At 40.9% G+C, this 23,107-nt stretch overlaps 1 protein-coding gene across 1 annotated transcript in view; it reads right to left on the reverse strand.

Annotated features, from left to right (window-relative positions):
* Positions 1-23,107, reverse strand: part of DNAH9 (dynein axonemal heavy chain 9) — a 309,121-nt gene that overhangs the window by 42,934 nt on the left and 243,080 nt on the right. Inside the window, exons 58-61 of the mRNA XM_004433052.3 lie at positions 20,411-20,581; positions 18,305-18,427; positions 11,293-11,486; positions 8,885-9,033 (exon numbers count right to left, since the gene is read on the reverse strand). Coding sequence (XP_004433109.2) covers positions 8,885-9,033; positions 11,293-11,486; positions 18,305-18,427; positions 20,411-20,581 — 637 coding nt within the window. The remainder of the gene's footprint in view (positions 1-8,884; positions 9,034-11,292; positions 11,487-18,304; positions 18,428-20,410; positions 20,582-23,107) is intronic.

Raw genomic sequence — 23,107 nt, forward strand, 5'->3', positions numbered from 1 at the left:
ATCCCTCATCTCTTCTCCAAATCTCATCTCTTCTTCTATCCTCAACCTTTATCTCTCTAGTCATTCTCCCACTTGCTGGCACATGAACAAATGAGTCTTTCTCAACACAAAAAATAACACTCCACCAATCTTGAAGCTGCTCTCTAAGGACTGCACTTGCTCCAACCTAGCCAACTTTCAACTGACTCTTAAAAAAAAGAGAATGGGGCCGGGAACAATGAAAAAGAGAATCTTAGCAAAGTGTTGATAATCTGGCTGTAAAGACATTAAACTGAAAACTGTTTCTTTGAGCACACCTAGTAGCAGGCCTATAGAAATCTAAGTGAGCTCATGGTTCTGACTAGCACACTGGAAAGAGAAAAAGGAGGCAGTGGAAGGCAAAGGTGGTAGACATAGCTTCTTTCTGATCACAAAATGGAAATGACAGAATTCATTTTGTCAACGCCAGCTCACTGGACAAAGGAGGATGGAGACCAAGCAAGATCATGCTAGAGTCAAGTGAAAGAAAGACCAGAGATCCCTGTGTAACGGCAGAAAGTGGAAGTTCCTCTTTTGGGAGGGCCAAAGATGAAGCTAGGCTTTGAAAGGATGTGACAAAAGGATGTAAAGGAAGGAACAAACTGAGCTGCCTCAAAGCACAAACGAATCATCGTCATCATTGTAATGCCATACAATACTACCATACTTTTAACGCTTCAAAGCCTTCTCACATGTGAGATTTCATTTTTATCCTCACAGTAACCCTAGGAGGAAGGTATTATGGATGATTGGAAACAATAAGGGATTGCTTTTAGATGAAGCAAAAGCAAAAATAAACGTGCAAATAAGGAAGCATGGCTCATTCAGGAAGAAGGTGATGAGAAAAAGAGAGAGAAGGAGGGACAAATTAAAGAGCTGTTAAAGGATTAATCCGAGAAAGCAAGAAGGAAAGCAGTGGGGGTGGGTGGCGGCAGGTTTCATGTTAAAACAGAGGCCAAGAAAAGTGGATGGAATTTCCTCTTCCTTCTCTTCCTCCTCCTCCTCCTCCACCTCCTTCTGCTTCTGCAAAATTGTTGAGGAAGGGAAATCTCGGAGGAGATTAAGAGACACGAAAGTGGCAGAAAAGCATAGATTCCTAATCAAGGGTCAATGGATGAGCTTCAGGGGCTTAGAAAACTCCCAAAATCATCCACAGAATTTTATTTGTCTTGGGTTCATGCATTTGGGGATGGTGGGGGTGGAATGATGATGAGGGAACAGATCTTTCATCTGGCTCTCAGGGTTTTAAAATCCTATCCAATATTAAGAACTGCCATGATGAAGCAAAGGGATAGAGAAAGGAAGGAGTTAAGAACATAAGTCACATACTCAAAGATAGGAAAAGATGCCAAGCTTTGTACGAGTCTAAATGGAGTAAAACAGTGACCTGTCTGATGCAGAGACTCTGCCTAAGCATGAAGACAGTTAGTTTACTTAATAAGCTGGGGCTAGGGGAAACAGGGGAAAGCATTTGAGTCAGTCACGTGGATTCCAAACTTGAGAACAGAAGCCCATCAGGCAAACTGGTTAGATCCAAGATGCAGAAAATATGGATGTCACCAGAGCATATGTTCTAAATGGGTGAATTAGAAAATAAATGAAACCATCAAGAAGGCAGGGAGGGAGGAAGAGAGAGAGAAAGAGGCACAGGTGCCTAAGTGATCTCTAGCTGATGAACAGCAATATTGCCTCTGGTAAGGAAATATGCGATAAGATTAAGCCAAGGGCAGGGCTGAGATAGTGTATTCAGAGACAAATAACCAATATGGATCAGGAAGGGTCAAGCTTGCCTGAAATGACAGAAAGCTTCACACTACATGATGGAATAGTTGAAGGTCAATTGGCAAAGAACAGTAGGAAATTGCTCATAAACAGGGCATATAAAAGCTTCCAAAAAGGAAAATATTGAATAAAAATGAGGAAACTAGATTTGTCAATATGAAAGGAATAAAACTTCCAGGAGACAGAAAGAATACAGACCTCTATAAAAGGGTGAAAGTCAAGAAAAACTTGGCAATGACAACAATCCCGATGATATTCGTTCATCATTTGTTTCTTAATTCATTCCACAAATATTTACTGGGCACTTGTCTGTGCTGGTTATGCTATTACGCACTGGTAAGAAAATGATGAGCAAGATAACACAGTCCCTGACCTCAAAGATCTTAGTGACAAGCAGGTAGGCACACATAAGTTAAAATTATAAAAGAAGGATTTAATTAGAATTGTATTAAATGCTCTGAAGCAAATATATGTATAATGGGGAACCAAATGGTCTTGTGAGGAGAAGGTCAGGAGAGGATGATACCTGCAGGATGAGTAGGCAGTGGATTGTTGAAGAGTTGGGGAGAAGTATTTCAGGGCTTGTGAAAATGCCCTAGGTCAGGAAGGTTTATGCTTTGACTGAGGATCTAAAAGGGCTGTGTGGCTGGAGTAGAGTGAGCTTGGGGGAAGATAAGGTCCAAGGCTGGAGAGAAAGGCCAGGCCATGCAGGCCACATAGATCATGTTAATGGTGTTGGACCTTACCTTAGGAACAATGGGAAGTCACTAGAGAGTTTTAAATAGGAGAGCGTCACGGTCAGATCTGAGATTTAGCAAGATGACTCTGGCTGCAGAGTAGCAAAACATTGCAGGCAGGGGGAGAAGAGTGGGGATGAGTTAGGAGGCTATTGTGATAGTCCCAGTGAGAGATTACAGTGACTCAGACTAGGGTAGGGAGGCAGCAATGAAGATAGAAACAATTAGACGATTTGAAACATATTTAGGAGGTAGAATCAATAGGACTAAATGTGGTGGGTGGAGGAGGAGGCGACTGGTTCCCAGGTTTCCAGCATGAGCAACTTGGTGAATGGTGGTGGCATTTACCAAAAATAATAAAGCAACATTTCTGGAGATAAAGAGAGGTATGACTCTTCCACTTGAAATGGCACGCTGAGTGTTGAGCAGATGAATGAAAAAGACCAAAACCTAACACAGCTCGTGAAATTTCAGAATACAGAGCAGAGAGATGATTCTAAAGTTTCAAAGGAATAAAAATAGGTCACCAACAAAGAAACAAGGAAAGAATAGCATCCTACTGGCATATGACCTCTCATGAACAAAACTGATTTCTAGAAGACAACTGAACAATGTGGACACATTCTGAGTAAAAATCATTTTGGATCTAGCAAAACTATCAAACAAGTATATGGGCAACACTGAAGTCTTTTTAGACACCCAAGGATTCAGAAATTTTACATCCTGTGATTTTTTTCTGTTGACTTTGCTAGCAAAACTAGGGTGGAAGTTGAAAATAAAAGACATGAGATACAAACATAGTAGAACTAAACTAGAACATAAAGAAAATAAGTCCCAGGACGATAATTTCCTATAAGGTTAAAGTATAATCTATTTCAGAACAGGATGTAAGTGGGATCTAGGTAGAGTATTTTCAAAAAGAGTTAAGTGGATTCTATTCAATATATGGAATGAATAAGAAGTTTGAGATATTAATGATAAGAGTAAAGGGGACATTTATTTCTTCTCCCAAGGACAAAGAAAAGGCATTTAGAAACTCCAGAAAAAACTAAAAACTACCTAAGAAAATTATCATCTAAGTATGAAGCAAACTGAAATTTCAATCTTTATGCTGAGAACATTCACTTTTGAGAGACCCCTAGAGATTATGACATTGGAACCATAAAGAAGAAAATGTAATCCTAGCATATTTATTTGCCTCTGTAGTGAATAATATGTATATATTAATTATGATATAAATGCTGTTTATTGGTTTTCAAATATTATAATTAGCTCATAGACTAGGCATGAAAAAAGTTAATAATGGTAACAGAGTAGAATAAATATATATCTATCCTTGACTGTGTAAAATAAAAGCATAGCTAATACTAGTTAGAAAATGGAAGCCTAATCTTACATAGAGGTAAGTCAAGAGAAATTATCTAAAATTCATGGAACAAAAAATTGTTTTAGTAACAACATTTAAGTTAACATAGTAGAAGAACTAAACATTTTAATACAGATATCAAAATTTTGGAGGTATTTGCCAACAAATTTGATAATTTAGATGAAATGGAAAAATTCCTAGAAAGAAACAAATTACCAAAACTGACTCAAGGAAAAATAAAAAATCTGAATAGACCCATAATAAGTGAAGCGATCAAACTAGTAATTTAAAAACTTCCCACTAACAAAAGCTCAGGCCCAGGTGGCTTCATCTCTGAATTCCACCAAACATTCATGAAGAATTAATACCAATCCTTCACAAAATCTTCTAAAAAATATAAGAGAAAAGAAAACTTCCTGACTCATTCTGATGTATAGATTACTAGTTTTATTATCCTGATACCCAACCAAACCAGACAAGGACATCACAAGGAAAGAGAACAATAGGTCAACATCCCTTCTGAATATAGATGTAAAAATCCTCAACAAAATATTAGCAAATTGAATCCAGCAACATGTAAAAATTATTATACACCAGGACCAAGTGGGATCACAAGAATGCAAGGTTGGCTTAACTTCCAAAAATCAATTAATGTAATACGTAATGTAATATTAATAGAATAAAGGACAAAACAATATTATCATCTCAATGGATGCAGAAAAAGCATTTTACAAAATCCAACACATTTTCACGATATAAGGGAAAAATTCAACAAACTAGGAGTAGAAGGCAGCTTCCTTAATCAAATAAAGGACAATCTACAAAAAACCCACAGCTAACATCATACTTAACGGAGAAGACGGAATGATTTTCCTCTAAGATTAGGAACACGACAAGGATGTTCAAGCTTGCCATTTCTATTTAATATTATATTTGAAATTCTAGCCAGGGCAATTAGGCAAGAAAATGAAATAAAAAGGCATCCAGATTGGAAAGGAAGAAGTAAAACTACCTCTATTCATAGATGACATAATCTTGTCATCTTTATAAAATCCTAAGGAATTCGCTAAAAAACTATGAAAACTAATAAGTTCAGCAAGGCTGCAGGATAGAAGATCGATATACAAAAATATACAAAAATCACTAGCAATGAACATTACAAAAATGAAATTAAGAAAACAATGCGACTTAGAATGGAATCAAGAAGAATAAAATACTGAGGAATAAATTTAACTACTGAAATGCAAGACTTGCACACCAAAAACTACAAAACATTGTTAAAAGAAATGAAAGAGGATCTAAATAAACGGAAAGACATTCTATGTTCATGGATCAGAAGACTTAATATTGTTAAGACAATACTCCCTAGATTGATCTACATCTTCAGTGCAATCCGTATTGAAATCATAGCTACTTTCTTTTTTTAACAGAAATTGACAAGCTTATCCTAAAACTTATATGGAAATGCAAGAGATCTACAGTAGCCCAAACAATCTTGAAAAACACCAAATTTGGTGGACCCACACTTCCTGATTTCATGAGTTAATACAAAGCTATAGTAATTAAGGCTGTTACTGGCATACAAATAGACATATAGATCAGTGGAACAGAATTAAGAGTCCAGAAATAAACTCTTATGTTTATGGTCAACTGATTTTCAACAAGGGTGCCAAGGCAATTTAATGAGGAAAGAATAGGCGTTTCAACAAATGATGCAGAGACAAATGGATATCCACATGCTAAAGGATGAAGGTGGTCCCCTTCCTCACACCATACACAAAAATTAACTCAAAATGGATCATAGACCTAAATGTAATAGTTAAGCCATAAAACTCTTGGAAGAAAGCATAGGAGAGTAAATCTTTGTGATCTTGATTTGACAATGGTTTTTTAGATACAATATCAAAGCACAAGTGACTAAAGGAAAAAAATAATAGATAAGCTGGACTTTAAAAAAATTGAAAACTTTTGTGCTTCAAAGGACACCCTCAAAAAAGTGAAAAGAAAACCCACAGAATGGGATAAAGTATCTGCAAATCTTATATCTGATAAGGAAGTTCTATCCAGAATATATAAAGAACTCTTACAACTCAACAATAAAAAGACAACTCAATTTAAAAAATGGACAAAGGATTTGAAAAGACATTTCTCCAAAGAAGATACCTGAATAGCCAATAAGCACATGAAAAGATGCTTAAAATCATTTGGGAAATGAAAATCCAAACCACATTGAGCTACTACTTCATACCAACTATAGTGGCTATAATTTAAAGATGGAAATAGGAACCCCATACATTGCAGGAGGGAATGTAAAATGGTGCAGTTGCTTTGGAAAACAGTTTGGTAATTTCTCAAAAAATTGAACATAAAGTTACCATATGACCCAGAAATTTTACTCCTAAGTATATATTCAAGAGAATTGAGACCATGCCCTCGTGTACATGGATGTTCATAGCAGTGTTATTCTCAATAACCAAAAGAGGAATGAGCCCAAATGTCCATCATCTGATGAATAGATAAATAAACTATGGTATAGCCATACAATGGACTATTATCAGCCATAAAAAGGAATGAAGTTCTGACAGATGCTGCAACATGGGTGAACCTTGAAAACATTACGCGAAGTGAAAGAAGCCAGCCACAAAAGACCACATAGCATATGATTTTTTAATAGGAAATTTCCAGAATAGGCACATCTTTAGAGACAGAAAGTAAACTGGCGATGACTAGGACTGGGAGGTGGTGGGATGAAATACAGAGTGATTGCTAATAGATGCAGGGTTTCTTTTTGGGTAGACAAAATTTTCTAAAATTAGATTGTGGTGACGGTTGCATAGCCTTGTGAAAATATTAACAAACATTCAATTGTATACTTTAAATGGGTGAATTTATGGCAATTATATCTCAGTAACTTTTAAAAATTTGAGAAAAAGAGGAGAGTTTTGTGGGCAGTAATGGGAGCTAAATTCTTATTTTTCATATCAGGGAATAAATAGATACCTAAAATTGATAAATTCAGAAATAGTGATATAAGATTATTAGCAGGAAACAGACAAGTAACTACAGGAAGACTAAATTCAGAAATGGGCAAAAGCACAGAGTCTGGGAAGGGGCTCCGGGTACGGGGAGGGCTGGAGCTGGGAACTGTTGCTTTTCATTTTAAATTCTTATTATCTATATTAAAAAAATATGTGCAAGTGTTACTTGAAATTTTTAGGAGACTACAAAAATATACATTAAATTAGTGAATATGATAATTCTTTCCCTTACACAGATCTTATCCATCCTTTAGGGCCAAGTTAGCTTCATCTCAACTAACCCCAAACACCAGGCATATGCTATACAGTCCTTTCCTCACATAATGAATATACTGCTGATGGACTTGTATTACATGGTCTGGATTCTTACCTATAAAGTCCTGGCTCTATAAAAACCTGTCGGGTCTTTATTTAACTTTGTGAAATGTTGTAGTTTTGCTAGTTTTATAGTTTTGATTAATTAGTCATTCATTTGCTCATTCCTTCATTTAACATAAATATTTGCTGAGTACTCATCACATGAAATGCACAGTGCTAGGAACTGGGGATACAAAGGTGAAAAGAACACCTATTCCTAAGGAGCTCTCACTCTCACAGGAAGACACAATAGTCACTAGACAATTACGATGGGATATACACAAAGAAGGGTACCCTAGAACCACATGGGAGGGGAACCTAGCATCTTGGAAGTCAGGTAGGGCTTCCTGGAGGTGGTGACATTGAAAGTGGTATCTGAAGGATGAGGAGAGGCTAGCCTGGTGAAGGGGATGTGGGAGGGGAAACAGCATATTTTGGAAAAAGGAACGGCTACTGCGTAGAGTGCAAAGGAGGGGAGAAGGGAAATGCAGGCAGAATAACAAGCCCCCAAAGACGCCCATGTCCTAATCCTCACAACCTGTGAATATGGCAAAAGGGACTCTGCAGATGTGATTAAATTAAGGACCTTGAGATAGGGAGATTATCCTGGATTATCTGAGTGGGCCCAACAGAATGATAGGGGGTCCTTAAGAGGAAAAGAGAGAGGCAGTAACACCCATTGATGACTTCTGACCTCTAGAGCTATGCTCAATTGACCATAAATGTAAGAGTTTATTTCTGGACTCTTAATTCTATTCCACTGAGCCATATGTCTATTTGTATGCCTGTTACAGTCTTGATTACTATAGCTTTGTATTAACCTATGAAATCAGGAAGTGTGAATTCACCATATTTGATCTTTTTCAAGATTGTTTGGGCTATTAAAGGTCTCTTGCATTTCCATATAACTTTTAGGATAAGCTTGTCAATTTCTGTTCAATAAAGGAAGTAGCTAGGATTTCAATAGAGGTTGCACTGAAGATGTAGGTCAATCTAGGGAGTACTGTCTTAACAGTATTGTCTTCTGATCCATGAACATAGAATGTTTTTCCGTTTATTTACATCTTCTTTCATTTCTTTAAACAATGTTTTGTAGTTTTTGGTGTATGATAATAAATTTGTGTTATTTTAAGCCTCTCAGTTTGGGGTGATTTGTGCCAGTGGCAGTAGGAAAGCCATAATGGAAAGTAGCCTGGAGAAATAGGGAGGGACTGGATGACGAAATTCCCTGTAAGCCACGTTAAGAAGCTTGGACTTTATTCAGAGGGCAAGAGGACCCTGTGAAAGGATTGTACTTGTATTTCAAAAAGATTGCTCCAGCTACAGTAAGGGGAATAGGTGGGTGGAGGGACAAGGTCTCCTCAAGAACCCGCTACTGTGATTCCACCTTATATAGCCCAGAGTGGTCCTTTCTCTGGTGATGGTCCCCTGGTATTGGTTCAGCAATGATCCTGACTTCTGTGTGGTTAGCAAATACAGAGGATTGTGTAATGAGCCTTGAGTCAGAAAAAGAGAAACCAACAGACACAAAGAGTGAAAATTCATGGAGTTGGTGCAGCTTTGGCTCCAAGTTGAGGTTTTCTCACCATGATTTTCCACGTCCTTCAGTGGGTCCACCCCTGGAGACAGGATAAAAAACATGGGAGTGGCTGGTCCTGATTCCTCATATGAGGTTGCAAAGTCTAGTGCTCTTCCCACAACGTATTTGCTTCCTAACTTCTCCTCAACAAAATCTCTGCCAGAAAAAAAAGTACACATATGTATATCAGTCACAAAATAATAACAATGGAGAAATGGAGGCCTATAGAAATGGGAGGATGTGCTCAAGGTCATGGGCTTGGTAGTTACAGAGCTAGGACCAACTCCAAGTTCACTACTTATTAATTAAGTCAACACTTAGACCTGTGCTGCGAGTTGCCAGCCTGCTCACCTAGATCAGGGCTCCTTCTGAATCCCCATCCATCCCAGCCACCGCTGACCCCTCTGTGAAGCCTGGCTGTCCTGTCGCATCACCTCCATCCATCAGAAGACTGCCAGGACCAATGCCTCTGAAAGCTTGCAGGCAGCTAAATCCTCCGCACTTCATATCCCTGCGATCCTCCCTTCCTATCCGAGATTTAAGGCCTGCCAGTCTTCTATTCCCTCATGTTCTGTCATTCTCTGTGTTTCCTTTCATCTTACGCCACATACTAATGTTCCTTTCCAAAGTGTTCCATTTATGCTAAACAAAACCTTGCAGCTAAAAGCACTTACTGACCATCCAGCCCAACTCCTGGCCTAAACTCTTCCCCCAGGACACTATTTTACCTGTAGCTTTCTCAACTGGGCTCATTCTCCTACATCTGACCTATCCTGGATAGGGAGGTGGGATCATGGTCCTGCTCACTGAGGACTGCTATTTCCAAACCACTACTTTTCCATTCTTTTGGCTCCATTGAGACCCAGTTCCCCTGGCTGTATCACCACTATTGTACATCAATGTCATCTAGTGTTCCTTTGGTCACTCTAATCATTCACTGAACACTTGGACACTTGGCTCATGGATTTTCTCTCCACCAGCCTGAGTGACATCAACCTTCATGTGGATAATCCTCCAGATTCTTAACAATCTTCATTTCTTCCCCACTTCAGCCACCTGACTCCATGGCCACACTCTCATCCTTGTCATTACTTGAGAACTTTTTTATATCTGAAACCATAAATGCAAACATCCCACTCTCTGACTAAACCTTCTATTAGCAATTTAGCAACTTACCCTTTCTTCACCTATTCTTTGCCTCTATTGGTGTCACTACAAATGCAGGATTTTCAGTATTGTGGCCTCCTGGGTTTTTTTTTTAGTCATTCTCTTGTTCTCTTTACTTCTTTCCTATCCAGTGCAGACTTCATGACCTATAACTTCTTTTTTTTTTTTGTAAAGATTTTATTTATTTATTTCCCCCCCCACAAAGCCCCAGTAGATAGTTGTACGTCATAGCTGCACATCCTTCTAGTTGCTGTATGTGGGACGTGGCCTCAGCATGGCAGGAGAAGCGGTGCGTCGGTGCGCGCCCGGGATCCGAACCCCGGCCGCCAGCAGCGGAGCACGCGCATTTAACCGCTAAGCTACGGGGCCGGCCCTAACTTCTTTTTTTTAAAAAAAACTTTATTGAGGTTCAATAGACATACCATAAAATTCACCCATTTTGAGTGTACTAGTCAATAATTTTTAATAAGTTTGCTTAATTGTAATTGTACTTCACCATAATCCAGTGTTAGAATATTTTCATCATGCCAATAGGATTCCTCATGCCCACTTAGATAATTCTTATTCCCACCCTCCAGCCCCAGGCAACTACTAATCTGCTTCCTGTCTCTATTATTATGACTTCTAAAATCATTCTCTTGCCAATATCCTCACCTCCGTTGCCTAACTCTTGTTCCGACACACCAACTTGTAATGATCCATGCTCTGGATCAACTTAACTCTGAATCTACACCTGGGATGCTGCTGTAGAAAACCATCCAATGTTGAAGACTGGTGCCAATACAAGTGCAAGATCTTAACTAGGTGGGCCCACACAAACTCAACTGATGATCTTGCTTCCTACTTCTGGGAGAAAATGGAAGTCATCAGACAAAATCCTTCTCAATTTTGTGTCATCCTTCTATCACCTTAACTATAGCCATATCTGTCTCTTTTTCTTCTTTGTGATAAAAGAGATGTTCTTCCTGCTAAGCATGATCCTTCCCTCTGTTCTCTGGATCCCATCATCTCCTACCACATTAGATGTGACCAGAATTCTTCTCAATGCTGATATTGATAAGTACCACTTTCCAAACTGTCCACTTAGGTATTAAGAAAATACATGGCAAAACAGAGCAACAGGCCTCATGGGATTTTGGATGTTGGCACAAAGGCTCCTACTACTATAAACACATGACCTTTGTGCTCAGCCCTGCTGAGATTGCAAGATGCCTGTCCTGGGCCTGCCCACCATCCCCTGTTCCCTACCGCATGGCATAGGTCATCCGGTCAGGCCGCATGGCTCTCATCATGCAGAGGCGCTGCAGGCCTGTCTTGCTCTTCCACTCCTGTGGGAACTTCTCCTTCTCGGGACATTCTGATTCCACAAACTTTTTCCAGCTCTTGGCAGATCCCTCAATGTCCCGATCCAGGTTATAGAATTCTTCCATTGATGAAAGTGCCTGGAAAATTTCAGAGAATCTTGCTCTAAAATGCAGTTTCTCCAGAAAGCTGTCATTCGCATTGTGTTGGGGGTTGAAGGACAAGATGATATTATAGACATAATTCTGTCTCATTTGTATTCTTATCTCGAGCCTTGGATCTACCCCCAGGTAAACTCAAGGAATAGGAAGGATTTTGATTATCTCACCTTCAGCAAATTGCCCCAATAACATGCAAGGTTTAGCAAATAAAGTGTTCGTGTTATTATCAGTAGTATAGACTGAGCAGCACCGGCCTACAGGGTATTACTTGGAAAGATGGACAAGACGGGATGCCATGATTTTTCTGGTCATGGTTCCCAGATACTTTAAGTCTTTGACTTCTCCCTTTCATCCCCATATTCACTCTGCCAGCAACTCCCGTCAATTCCTCTCTCAAAATGTCTCCAGAATCACTGACTTTGTGTTAATGCCAACTCTAAAATTTCCATGAGTTGCCTGCTTCCATAAGGATTAAGTCCAAATGTGTAACTTGGTAATCAAATCTCATTTACTGCTCCTCTCCAATCCACCCAGTTAACCAGGTAGCCTACTTCCCTCCCACTCTTGCCTGCTCCCAACCTTGGAAATTTGCCAGACTCATTCCCTACTCAATTCCTTGTTCACACTATTATCACCAAGTGAAAGGTCCTGTTCTCTATCAAATTCTACTCCTTCCTATTCTTGCGCTGGTAATGATTATCATTTGTTAAGTTTCTACAAGTTGTTCAAGTCCAGTTCAAAATCAGCAACTTCCCACAGGTACATCCTCTCTAACCTAGAACACATAGCCCTCCCACCCTTTTTTTGAGGACCACCTAGAACTACTCACAGAGTTGATATCTTTAACAAAGAGACTGACTCAATTTTTAGATGTTTGACTGCTGATAGCTTTTAAGCCTTATCCCTCCCTCTTCCTCTTCTGATCCACATCTGGGCAAGCTGATAAGTAAGCCTAGATACTCCCTCCTATGGTCCTGGAGGGAAGTTGTACCACGCAAGCCCCTGCCCATGCACAGGAACTCTCACCCTGGCCCCACTCTAACTACCATAAAAACTCCAAACTCTCTCAAGCCATTTTCAGACTGCTCGGGAGCTCTCCTGCTCTCTCAGAAAGTCTCATTACGTGAGCAGCAAACTTTTTCACACTCTCTTAGGTACGTGTGTGGCATCATCAGTCTTGACATCAGAACCAAATTTTGGGTGGGGCTCCATCCTGTTTCTTCAGAGTGCCCACATAAACATCACTCACTTAGACAATTAGTTACCTGCAGCCTTTCCATTCTTACTCAACTCTGCCTGGATGTTTCACCTCTCCAATGAGAGCACAATGCCATGAATTTTAAGGAACTCATACATTTTGTTATTCGAATTCATTCATTCATTTGATATTTATTGAAAGTGTACTACATGCCAGGTACATGGGAATACAAAGGTAAACAAAAAAAGATACACGCCTTCAAGGAGCTCACAATCCTAAGCTAAAGAGAAAGAGGAGATGAGGGAGGCCTTGGTAGTTATGTAAAATTCTGTTGGGCAGAGATAGAGGTCAAGAGAGGGGAAGGACATTTTATGGGGAAGGATCAACAAGAGCCAAAGCCTGGAGGGGGGAGAGTGTGGGATATGATAGAAAGCAGTATGATTGCAGTAGGGACGTCTTATAGGCGACAAGGAGAAGCTAAAGATGGAGGAGGATATATACATTTGACCTGGTCTTGCCTATGCTCTTCTCTTGTGTGGATGAACACATGTCCTGTCTTCACATGCCCTTTCACATGGGCTCTGTGGCTTCCCAACTTCACCCGGACCCCTGAGAGCAGGGAACGTACCCTCATTCGTGCCCAGAAGTGGTGTGGAGTGGTGTGTAGGATGGTGGAGGAGGCGCCAGAAGACGAGAGCTCTGGTCCCAGTGCCACCTCTTATGACTTGAAGCCTGTTTTTAAACCTTTGTGGGCTTTGATTTTTCTTATTTGGAAAATGAGGCCAAGTCATCGTTGTCTGCATAGCTCATACTCTAATGCAGATATGGTGCTTCGAGGACGATGAAGCTCTCCCTGTGCTTTGTCGGGGCTCCTATAGTTACTGAATTGCAATTGCTGGTTGACTTGTCTGTTACTCCCACAAGATTGTGAGTTCCCTGCGGGCAAGAACTTTCATAGCAGGCTGCCTGGCACTTAGGAACTGCTCAATTAATAAAGTTTGACATCTGGGCCGCCAGCAGGAGGGCTCTTGACAGGCTGAGAAAAGATACAGCAGCTGTAATTATTTCTCTCTGGGCTGAGGAACCAACCTTCATCTTCTTTCAGGCAGCCACTTCACCCCTCTTCCCAGCTTGCATCATCATTAACCCTTCTGCAGTCCCATTATCCCCTCTGGTGTCACCACAAAACTGAGCAAATTATGCTGTGATCAGTGTTCCCAGCTGCCATGACTGGGTCGGAAACACACTTTCCTGAAGCTCTGGATCGAAGGCAATTGCAACATTTAATCTTCCAAATGAGGGAAAGGGATTTCTAGCCTTCTAATAAGCTAAATGGAAATGACTAATTAACCTAATTACATTGGACTGTGCAGCAAAATACAACTGTGCTAAATTGGCATCCAGAGTGGTAGTGAGGTGCCTTTTCAAAGGCTAAGAAAGGCGTGCATTGCAGATGAGATTTTATAATGAAGAACAGAACATGCCCGTTGCCTTAAGTTTGGCATTTGATGAGACTTAAAAAAATCCTTACAGAAGATAATAATACAAGCAGTATTCTATCACAAAGATTTCATTCATTAGCTGCTTATCAGTTCTTCTGGGGAAACAAGGCAATCAACCTTCCTCATCGGTGGGAATGCTGAAAAAAATTTTTTTATCATGTCTTATTCAATTATACTTATTTTGTTTCTTTAGGCGAAAATCCAACGGAACACTTAAAAAGAGCATTCATCAAAGGCTTCAAAATGTGCACTGCTCATTGCATTGTGTTTCACCTGCTCACATCCTGTACTGTGCTTGAGTTTGATGGGTCTGGACTTGGCTGCTCCTCATAACACAACTCAGAGAGAGAGATAAAGCTTCCGTCATTTGCAAAAGCCTTTGAACAGCCAGATGAGCTCAGCCCACAAAACAAAACCAAAAAGCAAAGTGAGAAAAGGAAAGCAAACAATCCATTTTGTGAAAAGAAGAATGGAACTAAATGGCACAGCAGCTTTTGAGTTGAGCTACGTAAAATGAAAGCATAAAGAGAGCTTTTGAATCATTCATTCTTTACGACTTGCTGCAGAGGGTTTTGTGGGATAATATAGAGAAAGGCGGCTGGACTTGGCCCAACTGGGCAACTCACAATTCCTCAAAGTTTTTCCTTCTATGGGCAAATTCTGTCAGGCACAATCCATATCAACCACAGCATGTATACACCTTATTGCTGGGTAATTAATAATCGTAACCATTATGGGGTGAATTGTGTCCCCCAAAAAGATATGTTGAAGAACTAACTGCCTAGACTTGTGAATGTGACCTTACATCTGGAAATAGGGTCTTTGCAGATGTAATCAAGATAAGATGAGGTCCCCAGGGAGGGCCCTAATCCATTATGACTGGTGTTCTTATAAGAAGAGAAGAAGAGACACAAAGACACTAAGTGGGAAGATGGCCATGTGAAGACCACCATGGAGACAGAGGCAGAGTTTTGCTGCCACAAACCAAGGAAAGCCTAGGGTCACCTGAAGCTGAAAGAGGCAATGAAGGAGCCTCCCCTGGAGGCTTTGGAGGGAGCATGACACTGTGGACACCTTGATTTCAGACCTCTGGCCTCCAGAACTGTGAGAGAATAAATTTCTGTTGTTTTAAGCCACCCAGTTTGTGGTACTTTGTTATGGCAGCCCTAGGAAACAAATACAACAGCCATCCCCATCCCCATCCCCATCCCCATACCCGTAATCGTCTTCCACACACTGAACATTTACTATATGTTTGACATAACCCTGTGAGGTAGGTATGATGATGGCCATTTTGCAGGTAAGGAAACAAAGGTTCAGAGGAATTAGATAGCATGCCAGAGGCCACACACACTAAAACTTGAACTTGAACCCAGGAATGTCTGACTCCAGAGCCTGTGTTAACTAGCCCATCTCCATGATTGTTCTAGTTCTGAGAGTGGGCTTATTCAGATCTGCTTGCTAGAATTTATTTTCCATAAGGGCATCAGACATGATTCCTTATTCTCAAGCTCTAGGGCCATACTGTCCAACAAGGTAGCCACTGCCCATAAGTGAGTATTAAGCAAATGAAATGTGGCTAGTGTGACTGAGGAACTGAATTTTTAATTGTATTTCATTATAATTATTTTTAAATTTAAGTTTAGAAATTGGAACTTGCTTTAGTAATTGGAAAACTTAAGTATGTTTGGAACAACTTGGGTACGGAAATCAACTGTTTTAACTCTAAATTTTATGAAATCTAAATACATATCGAGTAATTCTCAGGAAAATTTAGTATCTGAATTGAGATGAGCTTTAAGTGTAAAAAAATACACACCAGAATTCGAAGGTTTAGTACAAAAATCTAAAATATCTCATTAATAGTTTTTATAACAATTACATATTAAAATGATAATATTTTGGCTGTATTGGGTTAAAGAAAATATATCAAAATATATCAAATTAATTTCATTTGTTTCTTTTTACATTTTTAATATGACTACCAGAAAATTTTAAATTACATATGTGACACGCATTGTATTTCTTTTGGACAGTGCTACTCTAGAGGGGGTCTATTCATTCATATCTTATGTAGCATATGAAAGTTGACGGTTTTCCACACATATGCTCTGCATTTATTATAATTATTCTTAGGCATTTTGGAATTTTGTGATTTTGGTTGGTGAATGGAGTTCTCCCATGTTTCTTTCCCAATATTTTATTCTCCTTCTTATTTGCCAGATTGAGTCCAGAATGGCAAATGAAGTTAATACATAGAAGTCAAATCACACCTTTATTATTTAGGTCAGGGATCACCAAACTACAGCTTGCAGGCCCCCTCTGGCTCACCACCTGTGTTCGCAAATAAAGTTTTATTGGAACTCAGCCATTTCCATTTGCTTACATGTTCTGTGTGACTTTGGCAGAGTTGAGTCCTTGTGACAGAGTCCGGCCCTCAAAGCCTAAATATTTACTATGTGGCCCTGTACAGAAGAAATTTGTAGGAGTCCTGATTTATACACAGACCAAAAGATAATTAAAAGAACAGCTACAGACTCTGAAAAAGCAGGTAGAAAAATACTTTGGGCAATGGCAGCATGAGTGGAATTAGCCTTGAATTTCCTACGATGGCTCCTGTGAAGAGGACAGCACACATACAAACACTCAGTTCTGGGCTTTTGTTATAAAGTAAACCAACTTGGATGGATCTCAAGGGAATTATGCTGCATGAACAAACCAGTCCCCGAAGGTTACATACTGTATGATTGCATTTATATAACATCCTTGGAACGACACAATTATACAAACGGAGAACAGATTCGTGGTCGCCAGGCATTAGGAATTAGGGGAAAGAGGAGGTTGTTGTGGTTGTAAAGGGCAACATGAAGGATCCCTGTAGTGATGGAATTTTCTGTATCTTGACTGGGGTGGTGATTACACGAATCTTTACACATGATAAACTAAACACACACGCATACACGCGTGCACGCGCACACACACACAGGAGTGCATGAAAAACTGGTGAAATCAGAATAAGATTAGTGGATTGTATCAATGTCAATTTCCTGGATGTGATATCGTACTATAGCAATGCAAGATGTTACCATTGGGGGACACAAGGTACAAGGGATATCTTTATTATTTCTTATCATTGCATGTGAGTCTACATTATCACAAAACAAAAAATTTAGTAAAAAATATAAAGAGAAAGAGAGCCAATCATATTACCTTAGACTCATACTTCTTTGTGCCATGAAATATGTATAAAATGCAACAAACTTGGGAGGTCATAAACAGGATTGATTTTACGCAGATGCTGCTCCTCACACACCACAGCGCCTGCCGCGGGCACTCATTTGGGTATGGACCGACAGCTGCCCACAGGGAGAGGGCCTGGGCTCCCTGGAGGTGGTGTCACTCAGACAACGTTTACTGCTTGGCATCATGTCAGGCCCTGTGAATGCAGGCATGGCCCCTGCTGAAAGGAGCTTACAGTTTGTCATCTTTTCAATGTTCCTGGAATCCCAACAAAGCTAAGTTGCATAACACGGAAAGAAAATGGGCTTTGCCACCAGACAGACTGAAATTTGTGTCCTGGATTTGCTACTTATAAGTTGTGTGACCTCAGTTTCCTCATACGTTAAATGGGAACAAATAACACCTATTGCCCAGGTGGACATGAGAAGGAGATAAGGTAATGCATCTCTGAGGTGCTCAGTGAATGTGAGCTATCATCAACCACTGGGACTCCCAGGCTGGAATGCATCCCCTGCTTTGAGTCTGAGTTAGGAGTCACATGGAGACGCCTGACAGAGCCCCGGGATTTGTCTGTTTCATGGAAGTGCTGTGACATCATCTTCACGCCAGCCCCAGGGCCTCACAGAGGAGCCCATATTCCAGACCTAGGCTCTGGCAGGTGAAGGGCAGCTCAGTGGAGTCCGAGAAGCTTATAGGGTCTTACTGTTCCCTCACACCCTGAAGGCAGAGCCCTCACACCAGCACGCACCTGCTCCTTGAAGCCCCAAAGAGAGCCCCGCTGGCTTCATGGGGACAAGTGTCAGGGAAAAGCTCCAAGAGATGAGAACTTGCCTTTTTCTCTAGGGGCCAGCACTGACCTTGATGCCACCCCAGGCCTGATGGGAGAGGAACTCCACCGGACTGGCGATGCCTGTCTGCACTGGAGACCGCAGCAGGAAGTCCAGCTCCGCCGCGCTGACTTCCTGGTTCAGGAGGAGAACCTGCAGTGAGGAAGGATAACACCGTGTGGCCTTAGCTGCTGGTAGTTATGGGGTCCCGGAGACCTAGCGCTGCCCCTCAGTGTAATTATCGCTGCTTCTAACACTGCGGCTTGTCCATCTTCGGTTGTTGAAAAAGGTTGGGGTGGAAGAAAGTGTATATCTGTGCAAACCACTTCTGTGTGCATGTGTTTTCACCCCAAATATCAGTGTGACTTAAATGCACACAGTGAATGATCATATATTTGGTTTGCAAGCATTTTACCTATCAATCATAAATGCCATAGAGTACATTCCTGCAATCTAATTGAGAACATGACACATACAAATGACACGATATGAGGAGAGTGTCAAAGTAATATATGAATGTATGCAAAATAGACGTGCATATATGAATCAATAATGCTAAAGGAGTTCCAGAACAGGGGAGTGACCAGTAAGCAGCGTTGTGGGGGTTAATTTGACTTAACTTTCTGTAAGTGGTTTTGAATTGGGTCTTGGAGAAGCTAAAACATGGGAATATTTAGACAGGAGGGGAAGGCTTTCCAGGGAGGGGGCTATGGAAAGTGCAGAGGCTTGGAAGGGGAATGAGTAAGGTGTGTGCAGGGTGGGTAAAGCATTTGTCTTGGGTAGAGCTAAGGATTCACACTGAGAGGTGCTGGGGAAACTGTTCTCCCTTCGTCAAATGGTGTTCTCTGCTGAGAGGTTACAGATGGGAATGCTGACTTCTTAGTGGTTTGGTCAATTTGAGGAAAAGTCTCTAAAGAGAAAGACTAGAAATCGCAGAAGACGTGGAGAAGTCCTTGTAAAAGGAGGTTGAAATATTTACGAGGAAAGAAGAGTGAAAGCTAGGGTGGAAGCTCCTTGGGGTCTGGGGGAAATGAGTGGCAAGAGGGAAACTGGTCTATACTGGGGCCCCCGTTCTTTTTTTTTTTTAAAGATTTTATTTATTTATTTTTTCCCCCAAAGCCACAGCAGATAGTTGCATGTCATAGCTGCACATCCCTCCAGTTGCTGCATGTGGGATGCGGCCCCAGCATGGCCGGAGAAGCGGTGCGTCGGTGCACGCCCGGGATCCGAACCCGGGCCGCCAGCAGCGGAGCGCGTGCACTTAACCGCTAAGCCACCGGGCCGGCCCAACCCCGTTCTTTTTGTGAAGGCCAAACTGTCATCTGGGCTGGAGTGGGGATACCGAGGGTGAGAGGGATAAGTCACACTAACAGTCCCCCAGGAATTCTGGCTCTGGAACGTGCAAACAGTTGGCACAGAAGTGATCACAGAATATCTGACTTTTAGAATTGGAAGAGGCCTTTAAGATAATCTAGTCTGTGCTCCCAATTTACATATAGAAAAAAATTCCCAATCCTCAATGATTAGAGGGATAAATGCCAGGAAATTGTCATGTTTTTTTATGTTGAGAATAGGCGGAATACAAGGGTTTCTTATTAACACTGGAGGTCCCTGATACTCCCAAAACCTTGAGGATCAGAGTTCTTAAGGACTTTCTTAAGGGTCAGGCTGCTACGGCTATAGGAAGACATGCTTAATTTCTTATTCCAGGGGAAGGTTGGGACGTTAAACTTGCAACCCTAAAGGTAAATAAATAATGAGGAATACTGTAACAAAGTTCTTACAGCATCTCAGAAGGTATCTAGTTACTGGTATGGCCATCCAGTTTCATCTTCAGTGCCAGTTTGGATTGATTGGCAGTGGCTGCTTGAGGGCTATGTTGAGGAGGATCTTAGATCATCCAGGGCCAATAAGAAAGTAAAATGATTGCTTAAGCATTTCAGCCATGAGTGGGACAATGGTGGGGGCAGCATGCATGCTCCATATTGGACCTTCTTGTCTGACACCTCTGCCTAGAGCTCGATAGTCTGCACATACTACGGGAAGTGATGATAAAAGAGGAAAATTTCTTGACACCTGCTGGTTGGGTACTAGAAAATGACCTGCTTTCTGGAAACTTCTTCAATGCACTTTTACCTGAAATGTGAGCTGGGCAAGGTAGGTCAGCTTATCACACTCAAAGAGCCCACGGGTGGTGTACTGGTACACAGAGAAGGTGATGCTGTCTATTAGATTGGTTACCCGCTCCTTGAGGCTCTCATCAGGAGCAGCCTTCTCCACAGCTTTCTGGAAGACGATACTGAAGGCCTGGGGGCAGAAGGTAGGACATTGGTGATTTACACAGCTCTCTTTGTATATAGCTAGTAGTCTTACCTGTGAAGAACATTATAATTTGGCAGCCACAGAAAAGTTTTCCCAGCATATCCTGCTAAGAAGGGACGTTGGCAACAAAAAACATGCTATTAGCTCTTTTCTTAGTTTGCTCATATGACTTATTACTTTGTCACAAAGTGGGCAAGAGCCTACAGTTTTGACCAGTGAAAAATAAATGTCCAGTAGCCAAAATAATTACATTAAATCCAATAAGTTTTGTTGGATAACTATCCAAATAAAAAGTAAGCGTAGTCAACAATAACCAGCTGAGATTAACGATTCTATCCACTGGATTATAAAATTCTTGATGGTAGAACAAACGTGTTGTACAACTTAGTCCTCCAAAAGAGACCATTGTGCCTAACAGGCCCTCAGAATATTTTTAATGAATTATCTTTTCTTTTGGTAATGATCAGAATCTCACGTATTCTTTTTCTTCCTATTAACTCTGCAGTCATTTGATGAGCCCTCTTCATGCCCTTTTGTCTCATGGACCTTTCCTGCAATGCTAGGAGCATAGCCTGCTTTGGTAATATCTTCTGAACACTATGAATATAACATGAAACTGAAATCATATGAATCAACTTTCCATTGTTTTAAACTTAGATATAGACTATTTATAAAAATAAATATTAGGAATGCTGCATTTTGAATGTGATATGAATAGAATGAATCATTAGAGAAAAGAAAATTCAAGATATAATTGGGCCTTTTCAATTGCTGGCTATGCAGATTTCTCTATTTTCCTTCTGTGGCTTCAAGGGCGAAAAAAAATTTAGGTCTTTCTAACACTAGGTATTTGAACCTCAACGGAAGCCATATAAGATTTGAGCCTCAGTATTTCCTCATTTGCAAAATGGGGGAAAAAACGTAAATATTCTCTCTGTTCCATAGGTCCACGGTGTTGCTTGTTAATGAGCCCTGGCAGCCTTTCTTCTATGTTCACTTTGATGATCCCGGCAAAATCTTCTGACCACCTTCAACCCAATTCATTGTGATGTTCACCCTCACTTGGTAGGTTTTAGATTGGAATAATAGCTCCTTAGGGGCCGATAATGTCCCCCTAGCCCCACACAGAGCAATTTGAGAAGCTTCCCCCATTTGCAGAACAGGCCCATAGAGACCCAGTGTATAGCTTTCCCTAGGTGGTTACTATGGCTTTTCTCTAAAACTCTATCTTTATCAAAATGACTTTAGTATGACTCAAAATAAATGTCTAGTTACTAGGTTTTAACACAGTGATTCACAATTCAGGAAAATAGCTAAAGAAAATTTTAAAACCTAGGTACATTTAGTATTTTCTTTACACAAAACTAATTTTGGCTCTCTTTTCCTTTCCATCCCAAAAAAAGACCTTCCTTTTTATCTTCCTTGTGGTGTCTGAACAGCCCTGGTGCTGGCCTGATCTCGGCTTCTATGGCTTCCACCAGAAGGTCTCTTCTCCTGCCCATAAGGTCTTATTGCTGGCTCTAACTACTCTTGTGCTCTTTTAGGGCCCTATCTGTTGCCTTATAGGTTAGATATTTTTTTAATCTTTTCACCTTCACCAGATTGCGAGCACTCTGAGGGTGGGGGCCAGGCTTTACTAACTTTCTTATCTTTCCCAGAATCCAGCCCAGCTTTTCCCATATAATAGGCACCGACAACATTTGTTAAATGAATGGCTGTGTCTTGCTAATGCCAGAAAGAGCTTAGGCAAAGCTTGAGGGCTGCTCTAGACCAAGGGTCTCAAATTCAAATGCCTTCAGGACCAAGTGTGTAAAACCAAATAGGGAGGGGGCAGGGACTGGCAACATGGAGGGCACATGCCCATCTAGGGAGCAGCCATCCCTCAGCCCCAGTGAATTTATACCACATGGAATGGAGCTCTGTGCTGCCAGACCTTCCAAACTTTCCTGAGAAACCAGAAATTGAGATCTATGTGAAACCTCCTTGTTTTTAAATCTTTGTAACCAATGAAAGTATTTGAAAAGCCCTCTGAGGATCAAAGAAAACAGGTCAACAGGCCTTTGGGCCTCCAGTTTGAGAGCAGTGCTCTGTCTTCTGCTTGCTTCTGCCTGTCTGATTCTTCCCTTTCCCATCTCTCTGAGAAACCTTATTTCTCCAGCCGTGCGCCTCCACACAACGCACCCAGCAGAGGGAGCTGGGCCTTCCACCAGCGCGCAGGAAACCCCAGCGAGGTGTCTTCTCACTCAGGACACCCTGGCACCCTGCAAATGTGTCTCATTAACCCTCTCCTAGCCTTTGACTGAGTTCTTGAAGAAAATTACTTTATAATCGCTTAAGTTCTATCTTAACCATGTTATGAATTCCCACACTCATTCAAAACTGGCTCTCGAAGACTGTTTGTTTGTATAAAAGCAAATACACACATTTTAATATATTCCTCTTCAAAACATTTTGGAAAATTGGGATGAGTGGCTACCGCCACATTGGCCTATCTGTGGTTTCCAATCTCTG

This window comes from Ceratotherium simum, chromosome 16, assembly GCF_057802395.1.
Source record: "Ceratotherium simum simum isolate JZ-2026a chromosome 16, ASM5780239v1, whole genome shotgun sequence".
Lineage (NCBI taxonomy): Eukaryota > Metazoa > Chordata > Mammalia > Perissodactyla > Rhinocerotidae > Ceratotherium > Ceratotherium simum.